This window comes from Tenebrio molitor, chromosome 1 (assembly GCF_963966145.1).
Source record: "Tenebrio molitor chromosome 1, icTenMoli1.1, whole genome shotgun sequence".
Taxonomy (NCBI): domain Eukaryota; kingdom Metazoa; phylum Arthropoda; class Insecta; order Coleoptera; family Tenebrionidae; genus Tenebrio; species Tenebrio molitor.
In genome coordinates, this window is record NC_091046.1 from 39349528 (window position 1) to 39374204 (window position 24677).

General features: G+C 34.0%; 2 protein-coding genes across 3 annotated transcripts in view; one reads left to right on the plus strand and one right to left on the minus strand.

Moving 5' to 3' along the window:
• SPR (Sex peptide receptor) overlaps positions 1-24677 on the minus strand; it is a 202008-nt gene that overhangs the window by 174832 nt on the left and 2499 nt on the right. The gene's annotated exons all lie outside the window — the stretch shown is intronic.
• On the plus strand, positions 11317-13856 carry LOC138141264 (uncharacterized). Its single transcript, XM_069061962.1, has 5 exons — positions 11317-12217; positions 12288-12572; positions 12625-12832; positions 12887-13245; positions 13306-13856. The coding sequence occupies exons 1-5, from the start codon at positions 12104-12106 to the stop codon at positions 13792-13794; spliced, it is 1455 nt and encodes a 484-aa protein (XP_068918063.1). The 5' UTR covers positions 11317-12103; the 3' UTR covers positions 13795-13856.

Below are 24677 nucleotides of genomic sequence, written 5' to 3' on the forward strand. Positions count from 1 at the left end.
ACTGCATTGAAACTTCAGAGTTCCTTCAAAAATTTGAATTTTTAATTTCAATTTTTTTAATCAATTATAGAAAAAATATTGTTTATATTTCGTGCGCGAAGATGTTTTTGTGCATTCAAAGGCTTATACTGCCTCGACCTTCGTCTCGGCGTAAAAGACCGTTTCATGCACAAAAAACACTCTCTTCGCGCACTTAATATAAAAATAACTATTTTGAATCGAACGGGAAATACTTATTTGGAAGCTATGAGTACAAAATAGTTATTTTTCTATTATTGATTCAAAAAATTGAAATTCACGCATAGTTATCGGTGCCTGAAGTGGGTCATTTTCTAACGTGTATTTCTTTTTGCATTGTTAGTAAGATCGAAACCATAGAAACCATACAAAACAGTGTGTGAAATGCGATTTCACGCACACGACTATTTCTGTTTCACTTCACGCACTGTATTTTATTAGTTACCTAGCAACATGGTCACTGCATTGAAACTTCAGAGTTCCTTCAAAAATTTGAATTTTTAATTTCAATTTTTTGAATCAATTATAGAAAAAATATTGTTTATATTTCGTGCGTGAAGATGTTTTTGTGCATTCAAAGGCTTATACTGCCTCGACCTTCGTCTCGGCGTAAAAGACCTTTTCATGCACAAAAAACACTCTCTTCACGCACTTAATATAAAAATAACTATTTTGTATTAAGTGCGCAAAATGATTGTTTTTTGTTGGCGCATGAGAATGAATTTTTGTAAAATTTTCCTTGGGAGTTTTAATATTTTTTTTCTTCGACACTGTGAACGGATTTTAATAAATGTCACCACTTGTCAAAACGAAACGTCAAGCTAATTTTAAAGATTTTAAGCGATTTGGAGCCTTTAAGGGGCGTTGTATTCAACTCGTTCGGGTGTAAATTGGGTTTTTTTGGTACTCGTGGTCCTATAAAACGCTCGTTTCACTCGCGTTTTAAACTGGCCCACTCGTGCCAAAAAAACCCAATTTACACAAGAACTCGTCAAATAAACTACTATTTTCACCGTAAAATCAGTGCCAAAAAAGCCCAATTGACACACGAACGAGTTGAATACAACGTTTTTTTGTTCGACGAGCCCCTTAAAGGCTCCAAATCGCTTTAAATCTTTTAAATTAGCTTGACGTTTCGTTTTGACAAATGGTAGCATTTATCAAAATCCGTTCACATAGGAGAAAATTCTCAAATTCTGACAGTGTCGAACAAAAATAGTTATTTATGATGTAAGTGTTAAAAGTGAGATTTTATTTTGTAAGTGGGGTAGATTGGGAAACGAGCGCAGCGAGTTGACCAACCCCACGAACAAAATAAAATCACTTTTAACACGTCCATCATACATGTATTTTTTATACAACTGGTTTGCATTGCATTAAAAAACGCAGTCGTATTTTTGATTTTTATTTTAATTTCTGCGGCAAAAATCACGTAGCTAGTCTTGTATTGACATTTGTTTATTAGAAACGTCAAAAAAGTTTTCATTACGTTTTGTAAAACACTTTCAATTCCACATTATTGTATTCGTAAACATGGAATGCAAAGAAAACGACGTTAACGAAGCCGATATCGACGACAGATTTCCCGCAGATATTGAAAAAGCGGTAAATAGAGCCACTTTAACATTTATAAATAAATAAAAAATAACTAGTGTTAAAAGTTTTTTTTTTACTAGTGTTAAAAATACTTTTAACACGGTAAGTTATAAAGAGCAATTTTGAATCAAATTAGCTTCCACTAAAAACGTCACTTTTAATCTCAGTTGTATAAAATAGTAGTTTATTTAACGAGATCGTGTGTAATTTGGGCTTTTTTAGCAAGAGTGGGCCACGAGTGCCAAAAAAAAACCCAAATTACACAAGAACGAGTTGAATACAACGTTTTTTTGTTCGACGAGCCCCCCAAAGGCTCCAAATCGTTGAAAATCTTTAAAATTAGCTTGACGTTTCGTTTTGACAAGTTGTCAAATTTATCAAAATCCGTTCACACAGGAAAAAATTCTCAAATTCTGACAGTGTCGAACAAAAAAAAATATTAAAACATCCAAGGAAACTTTTTGACAACTATTTTTGATCTATCAAAAAATGATATACTTTGCGACTTGATAACGATGCATAACTGTCGCGTTTTTTTGACGATTGTAGAAAAACATAATTTATCGAATTTTTAGTGAAACTGCTAACATGAGAACGTTGTACGAAAATGAGCACGTAACTCTGAAAGTTGCTCAATACTGTATTTTCAATTAGAAGCAGCAAAATAATCAACTACTTTCTCACAGATGCACCGACGAGAAATCATTCATAGAAAAAAGACAAGTCAAAGTAATTCATAATATTACGAAATAATAGTTAAAATTGTACCTAGAGGGTCGTATTTTTTTTTAAACTTGATGGAACCAATTAGCAACATCAGATGAGATTGAAGTTAAAGTGCTGTTGTCCCCATAACTGAATTAATTGCAGTTTTGCATTTCCAATTATTCCTATGCTCGCGATCTGTATTCATTTCTTTATTTTAATTGAAATGTAACACTCTCAAGATGACTTCGACTGAAACACGGGGAATAACAGACCGCATAATAATTAAACTAGTTAATGCGCAATATGGTACGTCGGAACGCCGCTTGGAGGCTTCCATCTTCAGGGTTACACGTCATAACTATACGTACACCAATATGTTTAGCAATAATTACCTACGAATAATTACTGAACCGGATCACAAAACCACTCCAGCACGTAGTCATATTATCGGCAAAGTGCACAAAGTTAATTAATGGTTGTTTTAGTACCAGTTTCATACAAATAATAATAGGTAGGCAGATACGTATTTCGCCTTTGCAGGTTTCCGCTGTAACACGAATATTGCCTCAGAACAGCGAAACACCGACAGATGAATGGATTTAATTAATGTTTCGGGGATGCGTAGTGAAACATTTTTCTCCGATGTCGATGCGGAAATTATCTTTTGTACGGAGGATATAAGGTAACGATATTTACACGGCAATATAATGTTTTGTATGTTATTACGAAAATCGATTCTCAATTTTATCAGGATGGGTTCAAAGAATGGAATCTCATATAAAATATGACTGAGAATTCGACTCATATAATGCGATATACGTGTATCGTAAACTCGGAGCAAACGGGCTGTTCATGTGTATCTAGCGCAATATTTAATTTAATTAAAAATAAATATTTGTTTGGAGTATTATTTTCTAAAAAGTTGATTGTGAAAAAACGGTTATTTCGTTTCGTATTTATTCCTCCAAAGGCAAATAAATTTGATGTGCTCGTAGGCGAGCGCAGAGTAGCGACGATAAAGAAAAATAATTCTCCTAAAACAATTTAAAGCATATTTCACGGAGCGTTCGTTTCCATCCAGTTAATTATTTCTACATGAGATAGTTACTGTGCGCAGTTACATCTAATTTGAGCTAAAGCGGCGTTAAATAGCGTATAAAGGGTATTTTAGAAAGCAAAGTCAGGGTATTTGGGCTTTCGGAATGGTCCTTTGTTACTACAATATGGACCTGTTCAGAAAAATGTGTACTAAATCAATAAATTTTAGAATTATTAAAATGAGTCATATTTAGTGAATTCTTGACTAAATGGTACATGGGCGTATAATGATGGGGCTACTATTCAAGAGGATGAAAGAATTTACTTAGAAATGAAGTAAAGTTTTTCATTAAATAAATGACTGGCAAAGCCAATCCAGAGTCAAAGACAATATATATTTATCACTAAAAAAATTACCTAATCAAATAAAGAAACTCCTAAGTTGTAAAGACCAAAGAATAGATTGTTATATAAGATTCGATTTAACAGAAAGGCCAAATAAAACTAGTAAATTAAGAAAAAAACAGATGAAATTTAAAAATGTAAAAAAGAGAAGAAAAAATATTGTGATATCAAATTTTCTCCAACGCGGATAGGTAGACTTTTACCTGCTTTAATTCCAACAGCAATAGATGTAGCCAAACCATTGGGATTAGGTGCCGCTAGTCATGCAGGTACTAAATTAATGCAAAAAGTCTTTGGAGATGGCATAAAAAAAATAAAAAATCTTCAAAGACTGGCAGGGCTAGCCCAGACGCAAAGCCGAAGACATATCGACAAGGAATAAAATTGATAGGAAAAATGGGTTAAGTAATATAGAAATATCCGTACTCCGTGCAGTGTTAGTCCGTTGCTTCTATTTTACCTGGTTCAAAAGTTAGAAGAAAGGAGCTTTTGCGTCTGTCTGCACTGTATACTTAAAAGTTAGTCAATTTGCTCCAAAGGGTGGACCAAGCGTTTAGCGCGCTGCTTTGTATTCATGAAGTGGTGGGTTCGAGTCCCATGGCCGCCTGACCTGATGTGGATTTTTTCTGAAGTTTTCCCACACCATTACATGTTGATATGTGCAAAAAGCGCTAAGCACAGATAGGTGAATGCCGGGTCAGATCTCTACCCTTAGTATGATCCCCTCCTGAAAACGCGAAGAATCCCTCAGCAGCCACCTCTCCGTAGGGAGAGAATAAAAAATGATCCTTTATCCTTTTTTGTCTCAGGGGATAGCAAAAAGTCACCAAAACCAGTTATCATGTAATTTCTAATTTTACAATCTCAAAACTAGCGATAAGAAGTTGTGCATGTATTGTACAAATCATTTGTAGTTTCGCCTTTCACCCTACTGATCACAGGAAATGATAGTTTTTGTATCAGTGTAGTTAATGAGAAATAATCAATTCTTTGATAAAATGATAAATATATTTAAGAAAAAAATTTAAATTCGATATGCCTAAACATTTATTGTGAGCGCTTTTAAAAACTGTTCGTTTTGTTATTGCGTAATGTTTACCTGCTTTAAATTAAATTAAACCTGGCGCGATAATTCGGATTTAACCAGCGATAACCGTAAACTTTTATAATGTTTCCCCCATTTGCATAATCTCTTTGACTATAAACTTGGATGAGTAAATTTACGAAAGTATCTAGCAACTAAACTAAGTTAGTGTGAGATACGTTTAGGCAGCGAGCAAGTTTAAATCTCGATATAGTTTAATAGTTTGAAGTTTCCCAGTACCAAATGTTTCCATCAAACATCAAGTTTCAGGCTGCGATTCAATGTGTATATCATTCGATCAAAAAAATCCAGACCGGAGTAGCTTTCACGCAGAAAATCGTTACTCCGACAAATCTCGTAATCCGAATAATGTTGACACATGATGGTAACCTGAAAATTTCGCTTGACGTCATCAACCCTAGTTGGCGTTTTATGGATGTAAGTTTAATTCCGTCCCATATTTAGTCCTAGAAGACGCTGTAGCCTATAAACTTGAATTTAACTCTAGTTGCACCAATAAAATTCTCCCACGTCGCTCTAAAACGAACAGTCATAACTATTTACAGTAAAACGAACGTATTTTTCAACCACCAAGTACCGATAAATTACGCTTTTATTATTTTAAGACAAGCATTTTCCGAAAACAAAAATATCTCATTTGTTATTTGCCGCTCGGGGCTGTTATCCGGTGGCCAACGGCGAAATTTTACCCTTTTATGAGAATCGCATCGTTCAACATGTCCGAATCTGCTCCTGCACGTTTAAACGAGCACGATTATTATTAATGACGCTTATCGAAAGCGATCTGGACGTAAGAAAGTACAGCTTCGACGGTCAAAATCGTGTGTTCCGTGTAATAAATCTCCACTGACAAGGCCAAAGACTTATTTGGAACAATTTCGAATTCGCGAGATGAAGATTTGAAATAAGACAACTGCGGTAAACACTCAGGGTTGGTAATTTTGTCGTTGATAAGTTTTCAGTAATGATCCAACTGCGCGGCAGTGGTGCCAAATTAATATGTCAGCGTCATCTAACCGTGAAACAGGTAACTGACGCAGTTATTTCCGAGCACTTAATAAAGCAATTAGAAACATTTCCAATTTAAATTCTTATCAAACGGGGCACATCATTTTTGTATTTAATTAGACTGTGTAATTCTGTTACGCCGTTAACACACTCGAACGTCTTTACAGTTTATTTAAGTTGCTTCAGGTTTCGAGAAAAATTTGGCTAATTCGGCAACTGGGCAGACTGGGGTCACAATCCTCTTATGTCCTTTCCAGAGTAAACTAACATGCTGGAAAAGTACACAAAGCAGAAATTCTGAATGCAGAATTTTTTTGTTATGTAGGAAAAATGATTACGCAGATAAAGCGACGTTAAAAAAGTGTGTGGGAGCTGCAAAAAGCGAGCTTGACATTTCGTTCGCATTACACTTGTTTTCATGACACTGTGAAATTTTATCACGAATTGATCGGCTCTCGAGATGTGAAAGGTGCATCTGCTCAAACGCGAGCAGCAATTATTCTTGTAGAATGCATGCACTTGTTAAAAATACATAATAGGTAAAACACTTACTGCTACAAAACCAATAACATACAGCAAAGTGATATTGTTACCTATCCCGCCTATTCGGTGTTTCAAGACTAAATAGCTCTCCAGAGTCTATCGAAATCTGCAAGAACAATGAGGGTTGTAGTTAAAAAATGGCCTCCTCAACTCTAAGTGACATTTTTGACACATTTTGAACAGCTACGGTATCTTGATTTTTACACACTAATCAAACTATCTGTCATTTTACCGCACGGAGTGTGTAAAATACCACGAAAAATTTAAGCTTTCAGGGACCTCCAAAGGAACTGTTAGCTTATCATAAATAGAGTCCATTTATACTAAGACAAGATACCACTACCATTGATCCGTTCAGTTTTCGAAAATGGACATAATTTAAATGTTTTCATCTGAAAAATTGTAAATTCTGATGGCGCCATCCTGTGGTATAAATCGTAAGCATATCAGTTATAATAGATAACGTTCTGGTATTTTATTAATCAAATGTCAGTCTTTGACAGGTTTTTCAAAATTATTGGTTACAACAAATTTCAAATTTGAGAAAACGAGTTGTCGGCCAAAAATATTAATACGTTACTAATGCGGTAGGCATTTTACGTCGCTCGGTTTTTGTTAAAACAGTCCCGTTGCGCGGTCGTGTTTCAATCTAAAAACCTCGCGCTGTAAAATGTAGCCTACCGCATTTGTAATGTACATAACTATTTTCGGAAAAGAGAATATTTTGGATATTTCAAATTTTATCACTCACTTTGTAGGGGTCGGACAGCACTCTTAGACACTACCAAGTTATGCGATCAAATTAATTTGTAATCGAGTCACCCATGGATTTGAACCCGTATGTCTTTTACGATTGATATGCTTAATTGTGGTGTCTAAAGTTACGTCATTCTAAAGACTTTTTAAAACTGATTTGGTTTTCAAAAATTTTAATAATGTAATTTTTAAATAGATCCGAAAAAACTGTAGCCTCCACATCAAATTTTGTTGTTAATTTCAATTTTTCGTCAGATCCTAATCCTGGATATACAATTAAATTCGTTGTAGCTTAGACCACCGTTGTGGTTATGTCAACTGTCAAGACCTAACCTATGTTTTACGCTTTGTCTTTTGGAGCGTGGATTTCAAGTAACGACATACGATTTCGGACTCATGGATGACTCGATTACAAATTAATTTGATAGCTGGATACATACATCCAACAGTTAGTAATATTTTTAACCAATAAAATTCTTTCGCCTGTTGACATAACTAGTTTAACACACATTATTTATTTAATAGTCAGTTCCATTACACTGCTTTACATTATTTTATACCGTTATGCACGCATATGCACATCAATTTATATCTGAATCGTTTAAATTATCAGTTATTCAGAGGATTGACAATTTTTATGTGCTTTTGGTCGATATTAATTACAAGACATAAATCATTCTAAAATGTGCCATCCAGTATTCAGTGACTAAAATTTTTTAGTATGAATTAATGTTGTATTATGTTACCAATTTTATTTTCGGTTGTAATTTAACAATTGGAACTAATGCAATGGTAATTTAATATTTGAGTGTCAAATTAAAGAGAAAACTCAAAATACATTCAACAAACGGTTGAAATATCCAGTAATTAGTTTTTTAATTAAATTTAAATTTATGGCCAACACATTTTAAAATGAACGAGGACCATGGATCATTGAAATTCTTCCTTACTTTCACTGGCAGTTAAAAATAATAAAAATGATATAAGACTTTATGCCATTGCCAGTTTATGAATTATTGACAATTAAGTGTCCGAGATTATCATAATTTAGACGCCTGTTATAAAATTCTTTAAAGCAGATGCAGCGTTTATTATCCTAATGTCCTCCAATTACCACCTAATTTCGCTCATTTTCTAAGTTAAGATATTTAAACCATTACTGATGCATGAAATGTCTAAAATATTATCTTCCTTTGATTCTATTTTTATGAAAGGAACTATAAAATCTCTGGCCAACATCTACTACTGCACATATGTGAGGATTCGGAACATTTTTACGCTCAGATTAAATACAATTTTTTCATGCAGAAAAATGTGAAAGTCATTTTTACCCGCATTAATTTCAGAGAGCTAACGATCCCCTAACAAACATATTCCAATTGTTATACGAAGGGACAAGTCAATGTGATCAACTTTTTATCAAGGGCCAATGTGTCCTTTTACAAGCTAATTCAAAGGGAAAATCGATTTGAATTTCAATTATTTCTTTGATCAAGCCTGATGTGGTATTATTGCAATTTTATATTTCCCTTTGAATGGAACAAAGACGTAAATAATTTAAGCGTAAAAAATGTCCAAAATGAATTCTCGATAAGTAAATCAATGGTTTCAGTGGCGGTTTCATTTTAACAACCAAATGAAGCATGCCTTGAAGTCCTTTCATCTTTAATTGACTCACTAACTCTCTTTTTTCATCCTGGCACAATTTCAAATATCGTTCTTTCGAGCCGGCGTCAAGAACTGCGAAGTTACACAGGTCCTCCTAATTAAACGAGATCACAACGTTCAGTTTCAATTAGTGTTGGTATGGGTGCTGGTAATTATTTATCAAACAGTTTATTTACTGTTGCCTCTCGATTACGCAACTATTTCAGATTCAATTCTGCACGAAATGGGCTTCAAGACGCCCACTGAAAAATAACGCGTTTCACCCGACTAAAATAAAGTTAAACGAGTCTGAATCAATCTGAGATTTCCGAGTGCAAATCAAGACGGATAGAGAAATTACGTTGCATTTTTACAAGTGAGCGCTTTGAAATCAGATAGGAGATAACGAGACTTTTCACGTTTTTAATACGGCTCCTGTACGAAGAATTGATTTAGAATTGATTGCGAAACTAAAGTGTTTCGTAAATACGAGATGTGAACTGAATCCAATTACGATTCCCTTCTAAGAATTCCAATTTCAAATAAATAATCCGACAGAATGTCTACATCGTCGGGTAAAACACATCAAATTAATAATGGCTCGATGTGACGAGCATCGAAACAGTGTTCTCACCTTAGTACAGACTTGTTATAAGAAAACTTCTACATTTATACTAATATTTAAGTATAGAACATTTTCAAATCTATTTACTAAACTGTACTTTCATAACAGGAGTCACAGCTAAGGATACAATACTATATTTATGTGTCTTTATATTTTTGCATGTCGTTTTATTTTTAGTATAATTATACATAATGTTATTGAAAAATTGCCAATTTAACCCTGCGTTACACGGGTGCATTGCTAGTCACACGAACACACGACTTGGGTCTGAGAGACCCAAAATTGAATTTTTTTTTTGCAAATTAGGTCATGGTTTTTAAGTTCTGTTGCTGTTATGTTCTCCGTTAGTGTGTTTGTTTTTCGCATATCCATTTAATTATTACAAATTTTAATTTAAAAATATGCTTTGCGATTTGTTCTTAAAACACTGCATTTTTGGCATATATTTGTTTATTTACGTTTAATTCCAAACAAACATTTTGTGAAATAGTGTTATTAATTTTTTCCATTAGATAATACATGACAGCCTTCTCTGAAGTCTTCAAAAAGCATAAACAAAAATTTGTACAGAAATTCAAAATTTTCAAAAATCACTGTGAAAATTATCCACGCAAACAAAACAAAACACCACGCGGTGTGTTCTAATCATAACCCGGCCCTTCAAAATTTACAAAAAGATTTTGCTTTACAATCTTTGCATTGCTTACAGCGTCCTAGACTATTTTCAGTTTGTTCCGGGCGCTATTCCTCCGGAAGTCCGGTCAAACACATTGTTGATTCTCGAATGCTTCGTTTTAGGTGTACATCATTCCCTGTTTATATTTCTTATTTGAGGCTCTCGTCTTGTGTTTATTATTTTCTATTTGTTGTTTTGTTTGTTATTTGTATTTTTTTTATTTCAGAATAAGTATAAGAATAAAAAAGTTACGCGATGACACGGGTTGGGTCTCACAGACCCAAATGCCCTCCAGACCAAAAACGGTTCAGAAATCATTTTAATTAATTCCTACAATCTAAAATACACCAAAAGTTGAGAAGATACTGAAGAGCCCAATTAAATTACTTAAAAAATAACGAAAATATAGCGTATTTTTACATGGTCTGGGTCTAACAGACCCAACCCGTGCGACGCAGGGTTTTACTGAAAATTAAACATGACCACCTTCATGATTGTTCTTCTGTGCAAAGGGTTCTAGATCATTTTTAATTAGCGGTCAATCTGACTATTTTATTGACCGATTCCATTCCAAAGGTGTCGTCTCTTCCCATTAAGTAATCAAAAGTAATTGAATTTGAAAGACCAAAACATCTTGCCGTAGACCACGGAGATCTTTCAGTGGTTTAGAAGCAACCAAGCAACAAGCAAAAGACATCTGGCACCGCTTTTTGCAGGTTGTTATAAATGTTCGTTAGGTATATCGAAGTTGTTTGTGATTTCTTGTACACGTATTCACTTGCCACTTCCTCTAGATTTGTAAATTTGTCATTTGACAGTTCCTATTTGTCACTTTTAAATTTTCATTATGTGTTATAGTTCATTTTTTAATGCTGTAGAAAAAGTCAGGCAGCCCAATATACAGTTATCAATGCTGACTAGATCCCTTAGATCCATTTATAATTGATATGGATCCACGATGCCGCTAAAAATTCTGATTGTCAAAATCTCCGTCAGTCTGACAAGGTTTTGACATTTGATAATAAATTTTAATTAAAATGAGAAAATGTGTTTAATAATGTGTTTAATCTAGAATTAATGAATAAAAAAACAGTAAGTTAGTAAATATGTAGAAACAATAATTAACGATAACTTAGACATATTATTAATTTAAAAAATCAACTCTCATCTTCGAATTCTTCCGGTTAATTCGAATCGTCATCAGTAGGGCCCGGATTTTAGGCAAAATGGACTATTTTTATTTTTTAAGGCACATGTATGAAACTTGTCTATAAATGATTTCTGGCTTAATTAGAGTAATTAGAGCCATATTTGATTCTGCCTATTCGGCCTAAAATGCCCTTTAAATACCTATTTTACCTTTTAACTGCCTGAACATGCCTAAAATGACCAAAAATCAATTTCATTTTTGCGGTTTTTTCCCAATTTTCGAATTCTGGGAAGTTTACGGTATTGAAAATGTAAAAGTGGTACCTCAATAAAATTTACAATGCTTTATGATTTTAAAATTTAAGGAGATGTAATTACTGAAATGTACAAAGTGCAGTACAATACAGGAATTACTTTTTCGCTTTTACGGTTGGGACCATGATGTCAGCGGTAAATACTCCGACAATACCTAAGTACCACAAACCATTAGACTGGACTGGCATAAATTACAGAGTTTATCTGTTTGCCTCTGTTCGAAGGGGTGCAGGTATACGCGGTCTAATGTTTTCTGATACTTAGGTATTGTTAGAAGCTTTAACGTTTATAAAATGGTCCTTGCCATAAAAACGAAAATTAAAATCCCGAAGTGAAACAATAAGAGAAACCTTAAGGGTGTCATTTTCTAAAAATTTAAGAAATATAAAATTAACCATCTCCTCTGAAATTTGGTGGGAGACGTAAATATAAGCATTACAAATTTGTCATTTCTCGTTTACTTTATCTCCGTGCAGTGGTCGTGTTTCTTGTGAACCTGTTTAAAGTGAACATAATGCCGAAACAAAAAATTAGTTTACGCGAAAAAATATTACAGTGGACAAGCAAGAAAGATTTATATGAAATAAAATCAACCCGAGAAATGTTTTGTAAAGCTTGTGGTAAACTGGTAAGTTAAGCATAATTAAAAATATGTCATTTTATATTTTTTACTTATTTGAAAATTTTATTTTTTGTAGTTTATATGCGAAAAAAAATGTCACTTGCAACAGCATGAGCAAACGGCCATCCATAAAGAGAACATTATGACACCGCTTCGGCAAACGTTGCTGACACAGAACTTGGAGGAATCGGCAAATAGTACATTCAATATGGAACTTTGTAACGTCTTTTTAGCTGCCAATATACCATGGCACAAACTACAAAATCCTGCGTTTCAGAATTTTCTGACAAAATATTGTGGTAGAAAAATTCCGGATGAGTCTACTTTACGGAAAAATTATTTACCAAAATGCTACAAAGATGTATGAACATACTATCTTTTAATATTTAATTTAAAATTATTTTCACTTTTAGACTATTGACCGCATTCGGAATGAGCTGGATCCTTTTAACATATGGGTTTCAGTTGACGAAACAACAGATGCACTTGGGCGATATGTGGCGAATTGTCTGGTTGGGAAACTTTCAGAAGATGAACCTGGAAAATCTTATCTTTTGGCGTCTAAACAATTAGAAAGAACAAATCATGAGACAATAGCTAGATTCGTAAATCAATCTTTAGGTAAGGGTTTTTCACTTTTTTAAATTTATTTTGATTTAAAATTTCTATGCGTAGAAATCTTGTGGAGTACCAGAGTTGTTGCTGAAAAGTTTCTTTTGTTTGTAACGGATGGAGCACCATATATGATAAAATCTGGTAGACACCTTAAGGTGTTTTATCCAAAAATTGTGCATGTCACATGCTTAGCGCATGCTTTAAATCTAGTGGCTGAAAAAATTCGCTATCAATATGAAGATGTGGATAATTTAATTTCGAACGTGAAAAAAATTTTCGTTAAGGCACCTTTGAGAGTTGAAATGTACAAAGAAAAACTAAAAGAAATGCCACTGCCTCCACAGCCAATTTTAACACGATGGGGAACATGGCTTCAGGCTGCTATGTTTTACAGCGAACACTTTGATTCCATTAAAGAAGTAAGTATATAAAAGATAAGCAAATTAATTGATTGTTAAACTGTTTTTAACTACTCACAGGTTGTCATGTCCTTTGATGGAAGTTCTGCTGTTGCTATTCAAAAAGCACAGTCTATAATGAAGAAACCCGGAATAAAAAACCAATTAATTTATGTTCGCAGTAATTTTAAAATAATCTGCGAAAGTATTACTCAATTGGAAAAAAATGGGTTACCTTTAACCGATTCAATCAAAATTGTTGAAAACGTATTTACCTCCCTAAAAAAATCTCCAGGCCCTGTAGCAGCAGTAGCATTAAAAAAACTTGAAGATGTTACTGAAAAAAATCCTGGATACAAATTTCTTCTAGAATTGGCAAGAATTTTTAGAGGTGAAGATGTGCCGGAACATGACACCAAAATGGAAGAAATTTATTACAAATTTGCGCCCATTACCTCTTGCGAGGTAGAAAGAAGTTTTTCAAAATATAAGTCCATTTTGGTGGATAACCGACAATGTTTTAAAGTAGAAAATTTAGAGCAATATCTTGTATGCAATGTAAATACGTAACAATGTAAATAACTAACAAACTTGTAGTATTGTATATTAATTAATAAAAAATAATTAGTAAATATCTTGTTGTGTGTACCTACTTAAAACTTTAAAAACACATTTTTTAATTTAATTAACCACAACTTTAAGGACCTAGTATGGCTTATTTTCAGTTTTTAAGGGACTATTTGCAGTAGTTTAAGGGACTATTTTAGGCACCTATTTCCGACTTTTTAATTGCCTAAAATCCGGGCCCTAGTCATCAGACTCTCCAAGGTGTATAATCAGTGGTTGCACAGTCACTTCAATACGCACATCCAATTCCCACATCTACTCTTCTTCTCGGGTGTTCATCACAGACATGTTTCTAAATGTTAAAAATCATGTTTTTCTCGAATACGGATAAGGACGATTTACTTTTTCGTTGAACATAATTTGTTCTGTGCATCTCATCCATAATAAAGTATAAAAAGCCTTGACCAAACGAGCCTTTAAGTTAATACCTAATTGACAGTGACACGACTTGATATTAATGTATTTATTGTGGCATATGGCATCGTGGATTGAAGTAATTTACAAAATTGAAATAGGAATCTAGTGAACTATTGAAAGTGTATATTGGGCTGCCTGACTTTTTCTACAGCATTAAAAAATGAACTATAGTTTCAAAGTGTTAATTACGATATTCTGAATTAGTTAAGGCAGCGAAAGAGTATTTTTCAAGACTACCCTGTCCAGAACATTGGGGTTGTTTTAGTAAATATTTTTATATCTAAACATTCAATACCAGTGGTTTATCCTCTGGAACAAGATACTAAGATACATTTAATAAATAATAAGCAAATCCAGGAAATGTCTTTAACGGCTTATAAACATAACAGTGTACATTTTGAAGCTTCTCTTTAAGAACACTAGGTATATTTGCTTTTGTCTCATGTGTAAAATGTTATCATCGTGCTATGAAATTTTCATATACTGAACAAACGAAATTTATTTTATTTAGAAGCCCCTTGTTTTAGGCAACCAAGTAATCACATCAATAGTGTCAGTAGTAGATATGATCGTATTGTAATTGCAAATTTGACAGCATACTACGATGTAACAAACATTTATAATAACCCTGTATTAAGGAGATTTCATAATTACCAATGAAAAAATATTGTTCTGTTCCATGCCTTCCCAAAAAGTGAGAAGTTTACATACGCGAGCGCAGTAGTTGTGTTAAAAATGATTATTTCTGAAAGTGGAGCAACTGTAACATGAAAGGACGGTGAACGAAATTTTTAAGTATGTATAAGTGAAGAACCTTACTTAAATTTTTCCAGAATAAAATGAAAAGTTTCGTAATTTAGAAAACTCCCTTAGATGTTTTTGCATGAACCCTAAAAAAATTATATTTTAAGCGACATAATTTTCTCGCAAAGAATCGCTCAAACTGAATCAATATTCAATCGACAATAAATTTAAGCCATCAATACTCGGGAAAAGAGTTGACTCAATTTTAAGCCATAGTTCTCTAACAATTTACATTGAACATGATTGGATGAAAGCTGCGAGAGTCATCAACATGTAGCAAATGTACCGATAACCACTGAAGACTGACAAAATGACCAACCCCACTTCTCTTTGCAGCTTCCACGTTGCAAAAATTTGCCACCACGTATGCAATGATGCAGTTGAAAGTTTCAAACGTGAGACTGCGATGATGTGACACGAACCGATTAGCCCTCATGCGGATGAAAAACGTGGCCTTTTAGCTTGAGAGCAGGTGTGTTATTAAATTTGCATATAGCATTTATAAAACACGAAAGCTCTCTCCTCGAGATGATAATGCAATAAGCTGCTTAAAATAAAAAATAAAATATCTCCTACATTTGCTACTAGGTAGATCGTAACAATTTTTTCAAGTCGGCTCCCGTGACAACACTTTCTTCCGGTAATTACAGCTAGGTCGCAGATAAGAAGAGAAAACAACAAAAATGGTACGGCGGTTATTTCCCCTAAACTCTTTAAGCTGTTTATAGTTGCCCCATGTGGAAACGAGTATTATTTTTAATCAGATTTTACCTGGAGGGTTCTTTAAAAAATATAAATTGGAAACGAGGTGAAAGTGAAGTAAAACAAGAGGGAATATACAGTGAAACATCAATTTCCTTTGTGTGCTCCAGGTAAATATCCGGTTTCCTATCCTGAAAGTGTTATACGGCAGTGTACTTGTGATCCGGCTTTTTTATGACTTAACTTCGTTCGGTGAGCTACCGAAGAATTGATTTCGCCAAAATTCTCGACAGAGCGTTCCCGCCTAATGTCCAATAAAAATGTTTGTTACAAGACCTGAATTAGAAGCGGAACGTTCCTAAGTACCGCGTGATGATAATGAATCACTTTATGAAGTTTATGAATCTTTCAGTGGGACATAAATCGCCAGGAAGTTTATTACTTTTCATTAATTACCTCTACATTACCACCGACGTGGCAGCCGACATAAAACTTTTATTTATTTAATTTGCTGACACACTTTTTACGCAAACTACGCTCTTGCCATTTAATAGATCGTACAAAAACGTACAACTTCGCTTTTGGTCATGGAATTCAGCACTTTCAATCCAGGTCCAAAATAGGAACCGATTTACTTAAATAAAAGTAAAAAATAAACATCCAAATCCACTCCAAAAAACAATTTAAAAAACACTTAAATCTCCTATCGCACCCCTATCGATTAATTTTAAATCAAATTGTTGCTTCTAAATATGGCCAATAAGAGAATATTAGAGTCACTGGGTTAGTGTTGTCGGTGGTGTGGCCGTAATCACTGACATTATACAACAACAACAATACCGTTAGTTAGCTCACAATCTCGCCACAAAATAGAACTGAATTAAGGGGATTATCTGATTTTGTTGATCTAAAAAAGCCTCGCCCTTGTATTTTTCCTCACTTCCTCCGGCGCCTTAATACAGTTATATGAAAAGGCTAACACGTAATATTAGGACTCAGGAAGCTGAGCTTTATTACTAATTAAAAGTTAAGACAGATTTCATGACTTCGTTATTTAATAAAAACTTTTTGTGTGCAAATTGTGCCATCAGCTCTTTGTAAAAATTTCAGGTGGCTGATTTTGAGAAGTCTGTGATGTTTACTTAGTGTTATACTTGAAGTAATTAAAAATCAAACTCGAGCTTTGTGAAGAGATGTTTCAACTTTCAGGCCTCTTCGAAATCATCATATCTTGTGTGAGACTTCCTAAATAACCTTCATTAGGGTCGCGAACTTCTTTAAGGCTCGGGGCTATAAAACCGTTCAAACTGTAGTTGAAAACTTCTAATTTAATGAAGGCAGTGATCCATAAAAATTTATTATACATATAATAAAACAGGCTCGATGATATTTGAATTTATTGGCGACAACAACTGACTTTGTTATCGCCAGTATTCAGTGAAATGAAGAACAAAATTCACGAAAATTTGGTGAGATCTGTTTGACTATTAGGGGAGACCGGGGGAATGGGGCCACCTTAAGGGAAAGCATGAATATTATTTTTATTTGGGTGAGTTTGTTTATCATTATCAGACAAAGTTAAACTTTAACATATTTCTTATCAACCTGAATCCAGAGATGAGGACAATTTTTAAAATTTTGAGATTTATAATGAAAATAACTCAACCCTACAGATGGTCTCATTACCCCAGGGTCTGGGGTATTGAGACCACGGCTGGCCTGATTACCCCAAAACCAATTAGAATTAGAATTAGAATTAAAAAATGTTGTTATCTTTGACTATTATTCATTATTACAAAAATCACACATATAATCATTAAGTGTATCTGCCCTAGTACAGTCTTTATGCGCCCAAGTCTCGCGACCTTTACCATAGTCACCACAAATAATGCAATTTTCGCCATCATGATCCTTATTGGTGGTTCTTTTATAATGGAGAATCATCTGAAAAAAGGAAAAACGCACATAAACCACTTTGTTTTGTGGGTGGTCTTATTGCCCCATTATTTGACTCTTAAAAACATTTTAAAAATATAATCTCTAATATTCAATAAGACAATCAAATACATACTAAACTGTGTTATAATAATCTTATATTAAACACAAAAATTTTCATTGCAATATTTTTATTTAAATTATTTTTATTCTTACTTTTATTTACACCTAAAATTAGATCAAAACTCACGCTTTGGCTTTTATTTTATAAAACACCAACTGATGTCACCACAACGACGATTTTTGCTATACACCTTATTCTTCCTTCTAGAAAATGGCAGCACCCTATTTTGAAGGAAATAAGAACGCGGTTTTTAAAATATACGGGTGGCCTTATTACCCCTGGTGGCCCCATTGCCCCGGTTTCCCCTACGTTTAAAGTTTGCTGATTCAATGATAAGACTCATAAATTTACACTGAAAGTTTCCGTTTTTGGCATAAATATTTGATTTCTGGAGAAGATATTTGATCTTTGTAAATTCTTATTAGTCTTAACAAAAGTAAATTAGGGAAGATGAAATTTAATTCGTGCTTTCTGAGGAAGTAAACATCAACAAGGTTATTTAAATTGAAACTCAAACACACCTGCGCTTCAAACGTGTATAAAGTCTGTTTTTTTTTATAATCAATTGACAAAGTGTTGTCAGGTTGGTATGAGCCACTGGTTATTTGATAGTAATTAGGTTGGCAACGTAAAATGTCAACTGTATGTCAGTCATTGATGTGAATTGTGAAGGCGCTTGCGCTAGTGAAGCCGCAATTACATTTAAATAAAAATAAAAAGTTAAATGAGTTTCCGAAAGGAAGGATCTAACACAACGAGAAAAATTGGCTATGATTAGATTACGCGAGAAATGCAGAGAGAAAAACCGACCATGCTAAATTGCAGTAAAGATGCACACATATTTGAGGTATTTTCTTTTATAATTTTAATATATGGACCAATGGTGTTCGTCACTGCGAGGAACTGATTAGAGAGGACTGGAAATAATTGATGGGAAATCTACCAATTGAGGACATTCTTTCAATAATAATTCAACTTTCCGCAGAATCATATTCAGAAGACGATTGGGGGTTAGATTCTAAAGATGAATAGGTAAACTGCTTATATTACCCATTAAATAAATTCCCATTTTCCTGTATATGTTCAGTTGCAGTTTTCAGTGTCATCGTCTTTATTTCTTGTCTTTTGGTATAAAATTTGGTTACACCTGAATCTTTTCTGACATTTGAAAATTACTGACATAACCTCAAACCTGATCTAGGGAGATTTTACGATAGAGGTGTTCCGAAATGAAAGGTTTTAGGGTGATACAGCCTGTTCTTTGAGGAATTTTGACACTGACAATTGATTTTAAAAAAAATGGACTTTATATAATTTTAAGAAACATTACTTTGGAGTTTTTAAAATTTTTATACAAGATTATGAAGGTAATAAAGTCAGTTAATGTTGTTATTTTGGACAGGAATCCACTCAAAATCTGACAGTTTCTCGCTCGCTAGGCTAAATTCGGCTCCCCCGAACGAACTAGAACGAGCCTTTCATCTCGGAGCGTTGACGTGACGCGTGACGGTGAAACTAATTCATTGCCCGGGAATAATGTGGTGCGATTAAAAATTACAAAATTTTCTTAGTTAAATGCATTTTTATCATCCAACATGCATCTTAGAAATTGTTAGAAAATTATAGATAACAGACAAAACACGAAATGTTTTATTCAGAGAAATTTTCGGTGTTGTACCCGTTCTACTTTTACCAAACAAACCGATGTAAAATTTATAGAATCTTACCTTGCAACTCGCTATTTGAAAATTTAATGGAGTAGCGACTTTCTAAAAATTTGGCAAAGTTTCATAAAGGAGCGTTCCGATCTTTCGTTGTAAATAAACAACTGACACGGAAACTCTTCGCGGACGTTAGAGTCAGCGTTGCGAGTGGAAAACGACATCATCACGCTAGAATGAAAAGGCTGAAAACCTGCGTCGGCTTTTCGGCTTAAAAATTCATAAATTACCGCAATTTTATTCAAAATTTTCCCCCCAACGGACCCGTGCCCGTTAATTCGGTGCGTGCATGTGGTAATTGCGTCCCGCGTGCCTTCGAACACATTATGTGAAGAAGATGACAAAGTAGATGTAAAAACTAAATAGGATAAGATCGATACGAACTTAATAAGAGAACAAAAGAAGCGTCGCCCTGCCGAAAAAATGTCGACTAACTGAGTTAACGTGGCGTCTCAATTCGGGTGCGAGTCTTCCAGCATAAAAAATTTACTTAGTTTCGTGTCTGGAAAGTGAATAGTTAGGGGATTTCGATGAATGCAAGATGGTGAGAGGTAATAATGTGCGGGAGGAGGCTGGAACTCATAAATAAGCTTCACATTCTTAAAAAGGTGGAAAACCACTTCGAATTCTGACACCGTAAAACACCTAAAACGTAATAAAATCCATCATTATTTTTTATCACGTCCGATTGAAAGTAAATTTAATTGCGACGAGACTGAGTAATTTATCAAACATTTTTTATTCCTTCTTCACATTCATTTTAAGAATCCCTTTTAATTTCTCTCACACTTAAGCTTTACAAAAAGAAAGCAATTACTTCAGAGACCATAACAAATTAAAAACGTGTGCTAATTACTAATGTTGATGTAAAATAAAAAAAATAAATACTCGTTTTAGGGCGGTGAAAATTGTAGAATTATGAGGGACGAGAAATTCTAGATAATTAAAAATCGATCTCTCAATGAGAAAAATTAGGAGAAAGCACGTTCCACAAACATATTTTTCACTGATGCAACAAATTCAAAGGTTTGCGCACAAAACCTTGCAGTTTTCAGAGATGCATCACGAATGAAAATAATATGGAGACTCTTTATAAATAGTGCAGAATATTGCTTTTACCATCGTTTTAATTTCAATTCTCTAAATAAACTGAGTACGAAAATAAAATTTTACAAACCGTGCACAGTTCAATTTCAAGTTTAGTATTTTTTGCTCGTTCCAGACTTTTATTTTCGTGACGTCACTGAAAAAGCTCCGGTCGGTTCTAAACGTCAAAAATGTGTCGGGACGGCTTTAAAATAAAGTTTAAAAACGCTCGTATTTGCGTATATGTAAATGGTGAAAGCTGTGCTTTGTTTCATTGTGGAGCTTTTCATCTCGGGATAATTATCAGTGTTCCATGTAATGAGGCTAGGCATAAAGACCTGCTAAACAGTCGAAGTGAAACAAGTTGACGTAAACAACATTAATTACAAAAGCTCTCATCAGCTGTGGTCGTTAAAAAGCTCAAACAATTGCAAAAAGAATGGGCGACCTTTATTTTCTTTACAACATTTTCATTTAAAAATAATGGAAAACACATTTAGAAAGTTGCTCTTCCAGAACATCTTCAACGATTAAAATCTCAATTTTTCTTTTCCCTTAATCCTCCATCCTGTACGAAACAAAAAATTTTCCGAGAACGTTTAAAGTTTGCCAGTAAATAAATATTCTGTTGAAAATCGACAGAAAGCAGAAAGTTCATTAACAATAATAGTATATTAGTCAACAAGCGTAAGATAGCTGTTGCTCATAAGCGAGTGCTGCAATCATCCGACAGGAAAGTTACCATGACACGCAAGCGGAACGGAATACTTTTTCTGCAACGTATACATTATGACATTTAAAGATAATTAAAATCTATGAATATTGGGCTGTCATTGCAACTTTATAGTTTAGGCGATGTAATGTAGAGTAATGAGTCATTACTCACGGCCGTGGGTAATGAATATCATTACTTAAAGTCCTCGTCTAGAAATAGTCAATTTTGACTTAAATTGTAAATCATTTTACAATAGGATAGCCAACCGTCTTATAACTACCATAATACCCTCTAACTTTATTGCCCCTTTGTTGTGCAGTGCCGACTCAAGGAAGAGCAAACATCAGGTAAAATAACAGCCCCTATTTATTTATGGAATTATTTATGGTAGTTATAAAACGATTTTCTCTCCTATTGTAAAATGATTTACAATTTAAGTCAAAATTGACTATTTCTAGACGAGGACTTTACCAGTTCCCGCTTTACTGAATGTATTTTTTAGCAGGAATAAATACATTTTATAATTTTTTTTTAGTTATTTCAACACTAATATATATAAAATATGTATATTTTTTTATTTTTCTGGTAACCGTGACCTATTGACGTGAAAGTTATATAGAATTTGTAGGATTTTAATTTTTTTACGAGGATGATTAGAAATAACAAATTCAAAAAATTGATGGAGTGAAACCCATCACTTTTACTAGACTTACTTTTCATCTATAGTGTAAAATTATAATTTGGGGTGTATAGAACGCCACAGAGAACATTACAATAAAAAAAAATGTAAGGAAAAAAATAATATTTCCATTGAACGCCTCTGTTTCAAAAATTTAGAATTAACCGTCGTATAAACCGTACATCTTTGTTTTTTTTTATAACAACGCAACAAATTGTCTGTTTCTAGTCTCATCTTTTTAAGAACTTTTCCCCAAAGACTAAAAGATTTCCCCATCAGAAGTCAATGTAATACCACTTCCTCCGTTCGATGAGAACTATTGCATCTTATTGAAACAAAGCTCTTTACAACTCATTTCAGGTAGAAAATCTGAAAAGCCTTGCTTGTTTGAATAGTTTCTCACAAACAGATATTTAAAGTGAACTTCAATTAACTTCTCGCAAATGGAGGGTAAAACTCGCAAAGAATGCAATTACTGGAAAATACTTGCTCGACAGAAATTACTGCATCACAAAATATTTCAAGTAATTTCAATCTTCTTCATTATAAGTAATTATTTTGGACTCTCTAATACCGCTTACAGTAATCTCGTCATTTCAAAAATATTTCTCTTGCAATTACTGCATTCCACATTAATATTTTTTTCTCGGAATTTATTCGCATTCGACAGCTTTGAAAAACAAAAGATTTGAAAACTTGGGTGATCCAACACCAACTGTCATCAACTAACAAATGCATGTGCAGTCCATTTTTTAATTATAGTCCGATGAGCTTAGTCCGAATCAAGAAGTCGACGTGACCTGCATCCGCTTTTGACATTTGACAGCAAAGCATGCTGCTACCAATATTTGAACATTTATTTTTGAAATTTTGAGTTGTGTTCTTTCGTGCTTTCTTGGTTTTTCTGCAAATTCATTCCTCCGTTTTCATTTTGTTTTTCAAAAAACAGTTCTTTTCAGAACCCTGCTCAATTCCAATATTATTTTTGCAATTACAAATTCTGCAAATGAATATGTCCACTTGCTGCGTAGCTTTTCGTTGGCATCATATGGTTGAAATTTCAAGCAAATGTGGTTAAAACCTAACCTAAAAATTTGACGCCGCTAATGTAACAAGTAATAAACGTACAACTCGCGTTTTGCTCTAATCGCACATGTCAAAGCGAGATGCCCTCAAAGTCGGCGTTGAAGAGTCGATTGTGAACTTTTTGCGTTGTTTGTGTTTTTACTCTGCAGACTGACGAGTGCGCGTTCACAATCGACTCTTCAACGCCAACTTTGAGGAGAAATTTAAATCATCACCAGATACAATACCTACAAAAGTTCAATATAGCATGTCTTACATTATGTTGAAAAGAGTTGTATCAAACAGTTGTTCTGCTTATTAATTGATCCGTCGGACTAGGTATAATTAAAATTAGTATATATTATACGAGTATATTATATATTATTATTATTTTATAAATGTTGTTACACAGTCTAGGACTGGTTTACAAATCTATGAGGGGCGTGATGACCAACTCAATAGACCGGGACCAATGGCTTAACGTGACTTCCGAATCACGAAATAGAATATAGCCTTTTTTTGCGCCTTGGGTCGGAATCGAACCCGCGACCCTCACGTCCCTGAGCCGAAACGGACTCCCTTAGGCTATATTATTATATATTATATATTATATACCACTCTAGGTATAATTAAAAATGAACTTTACGTCCATGTGTTTCAACAGTTTCACCAAAATCAAAAATGGTTTTAGTTGAGTTCCCATATGAATGAGTCACTGTCAATCTCACTGCAATTCTCAAATTCAAAGTGAGGTTATGTGAATCTTAGTCTGTGATTATGAGTAACACTGTAAAAGTGCGTCACACGTTTTCCATGTTTTAATATTTCATAGAGCATACATTTTTTGAAACAATCAAAACGAGAGCCAAATCCAAACCGAGTAATTATGATCGATAAATTCTGACAGGCAAAGTTGAAATATAAATTTCAACACACTGGCGCAAAAATTTGCAGCAGGAAGTTATGTATGCTTGTACACACCCACAAAACCATTGCTCGCAGGAAACACTACCAATTACACGAAAACTCGAATGACCGGACTGACAATTTGTTTACATTTTGTTTCGGTATAAAACAGAATTATAAACAGTTTTGTGGAATCTTACAGCAAAGCATTATGAACTCGGCACCATTTAAAACACAAATCACTTCAAATTTTAGATGAAAGTTACTCTCAAACATTGACCTTTCAATAAAACTAGAGATGAGAAAGCTCGCTGCTAAACTCGAGACTCCTTAACAAACCTTCTGTACATTTCACCTTCTCGTTAATTTTTTATCTGATGTATTTGTTGTCCCCGAGAAAAATTAGACAAGTTTTACATCTCAAATTGTTCTGTCGTTGGTGGCGCGACGAGAACAGAAACTTTCTCAGTTGACAGGTGTCAGTTTTCAAGACCAGAAAAACCCTGCGCCCCTATGACATTCCCTTGTTTGCTGACGTTCGATTAAACTTTTGAACTATTAGTCGCCAATAAAACATCTCATTATAAAGTTTATCAGAATGTTCCAATCTCTACAACTCAAGTTGATCACCGTATTAAAGTGACAACTTCCAAGCCCCAAACTTCCACCAGA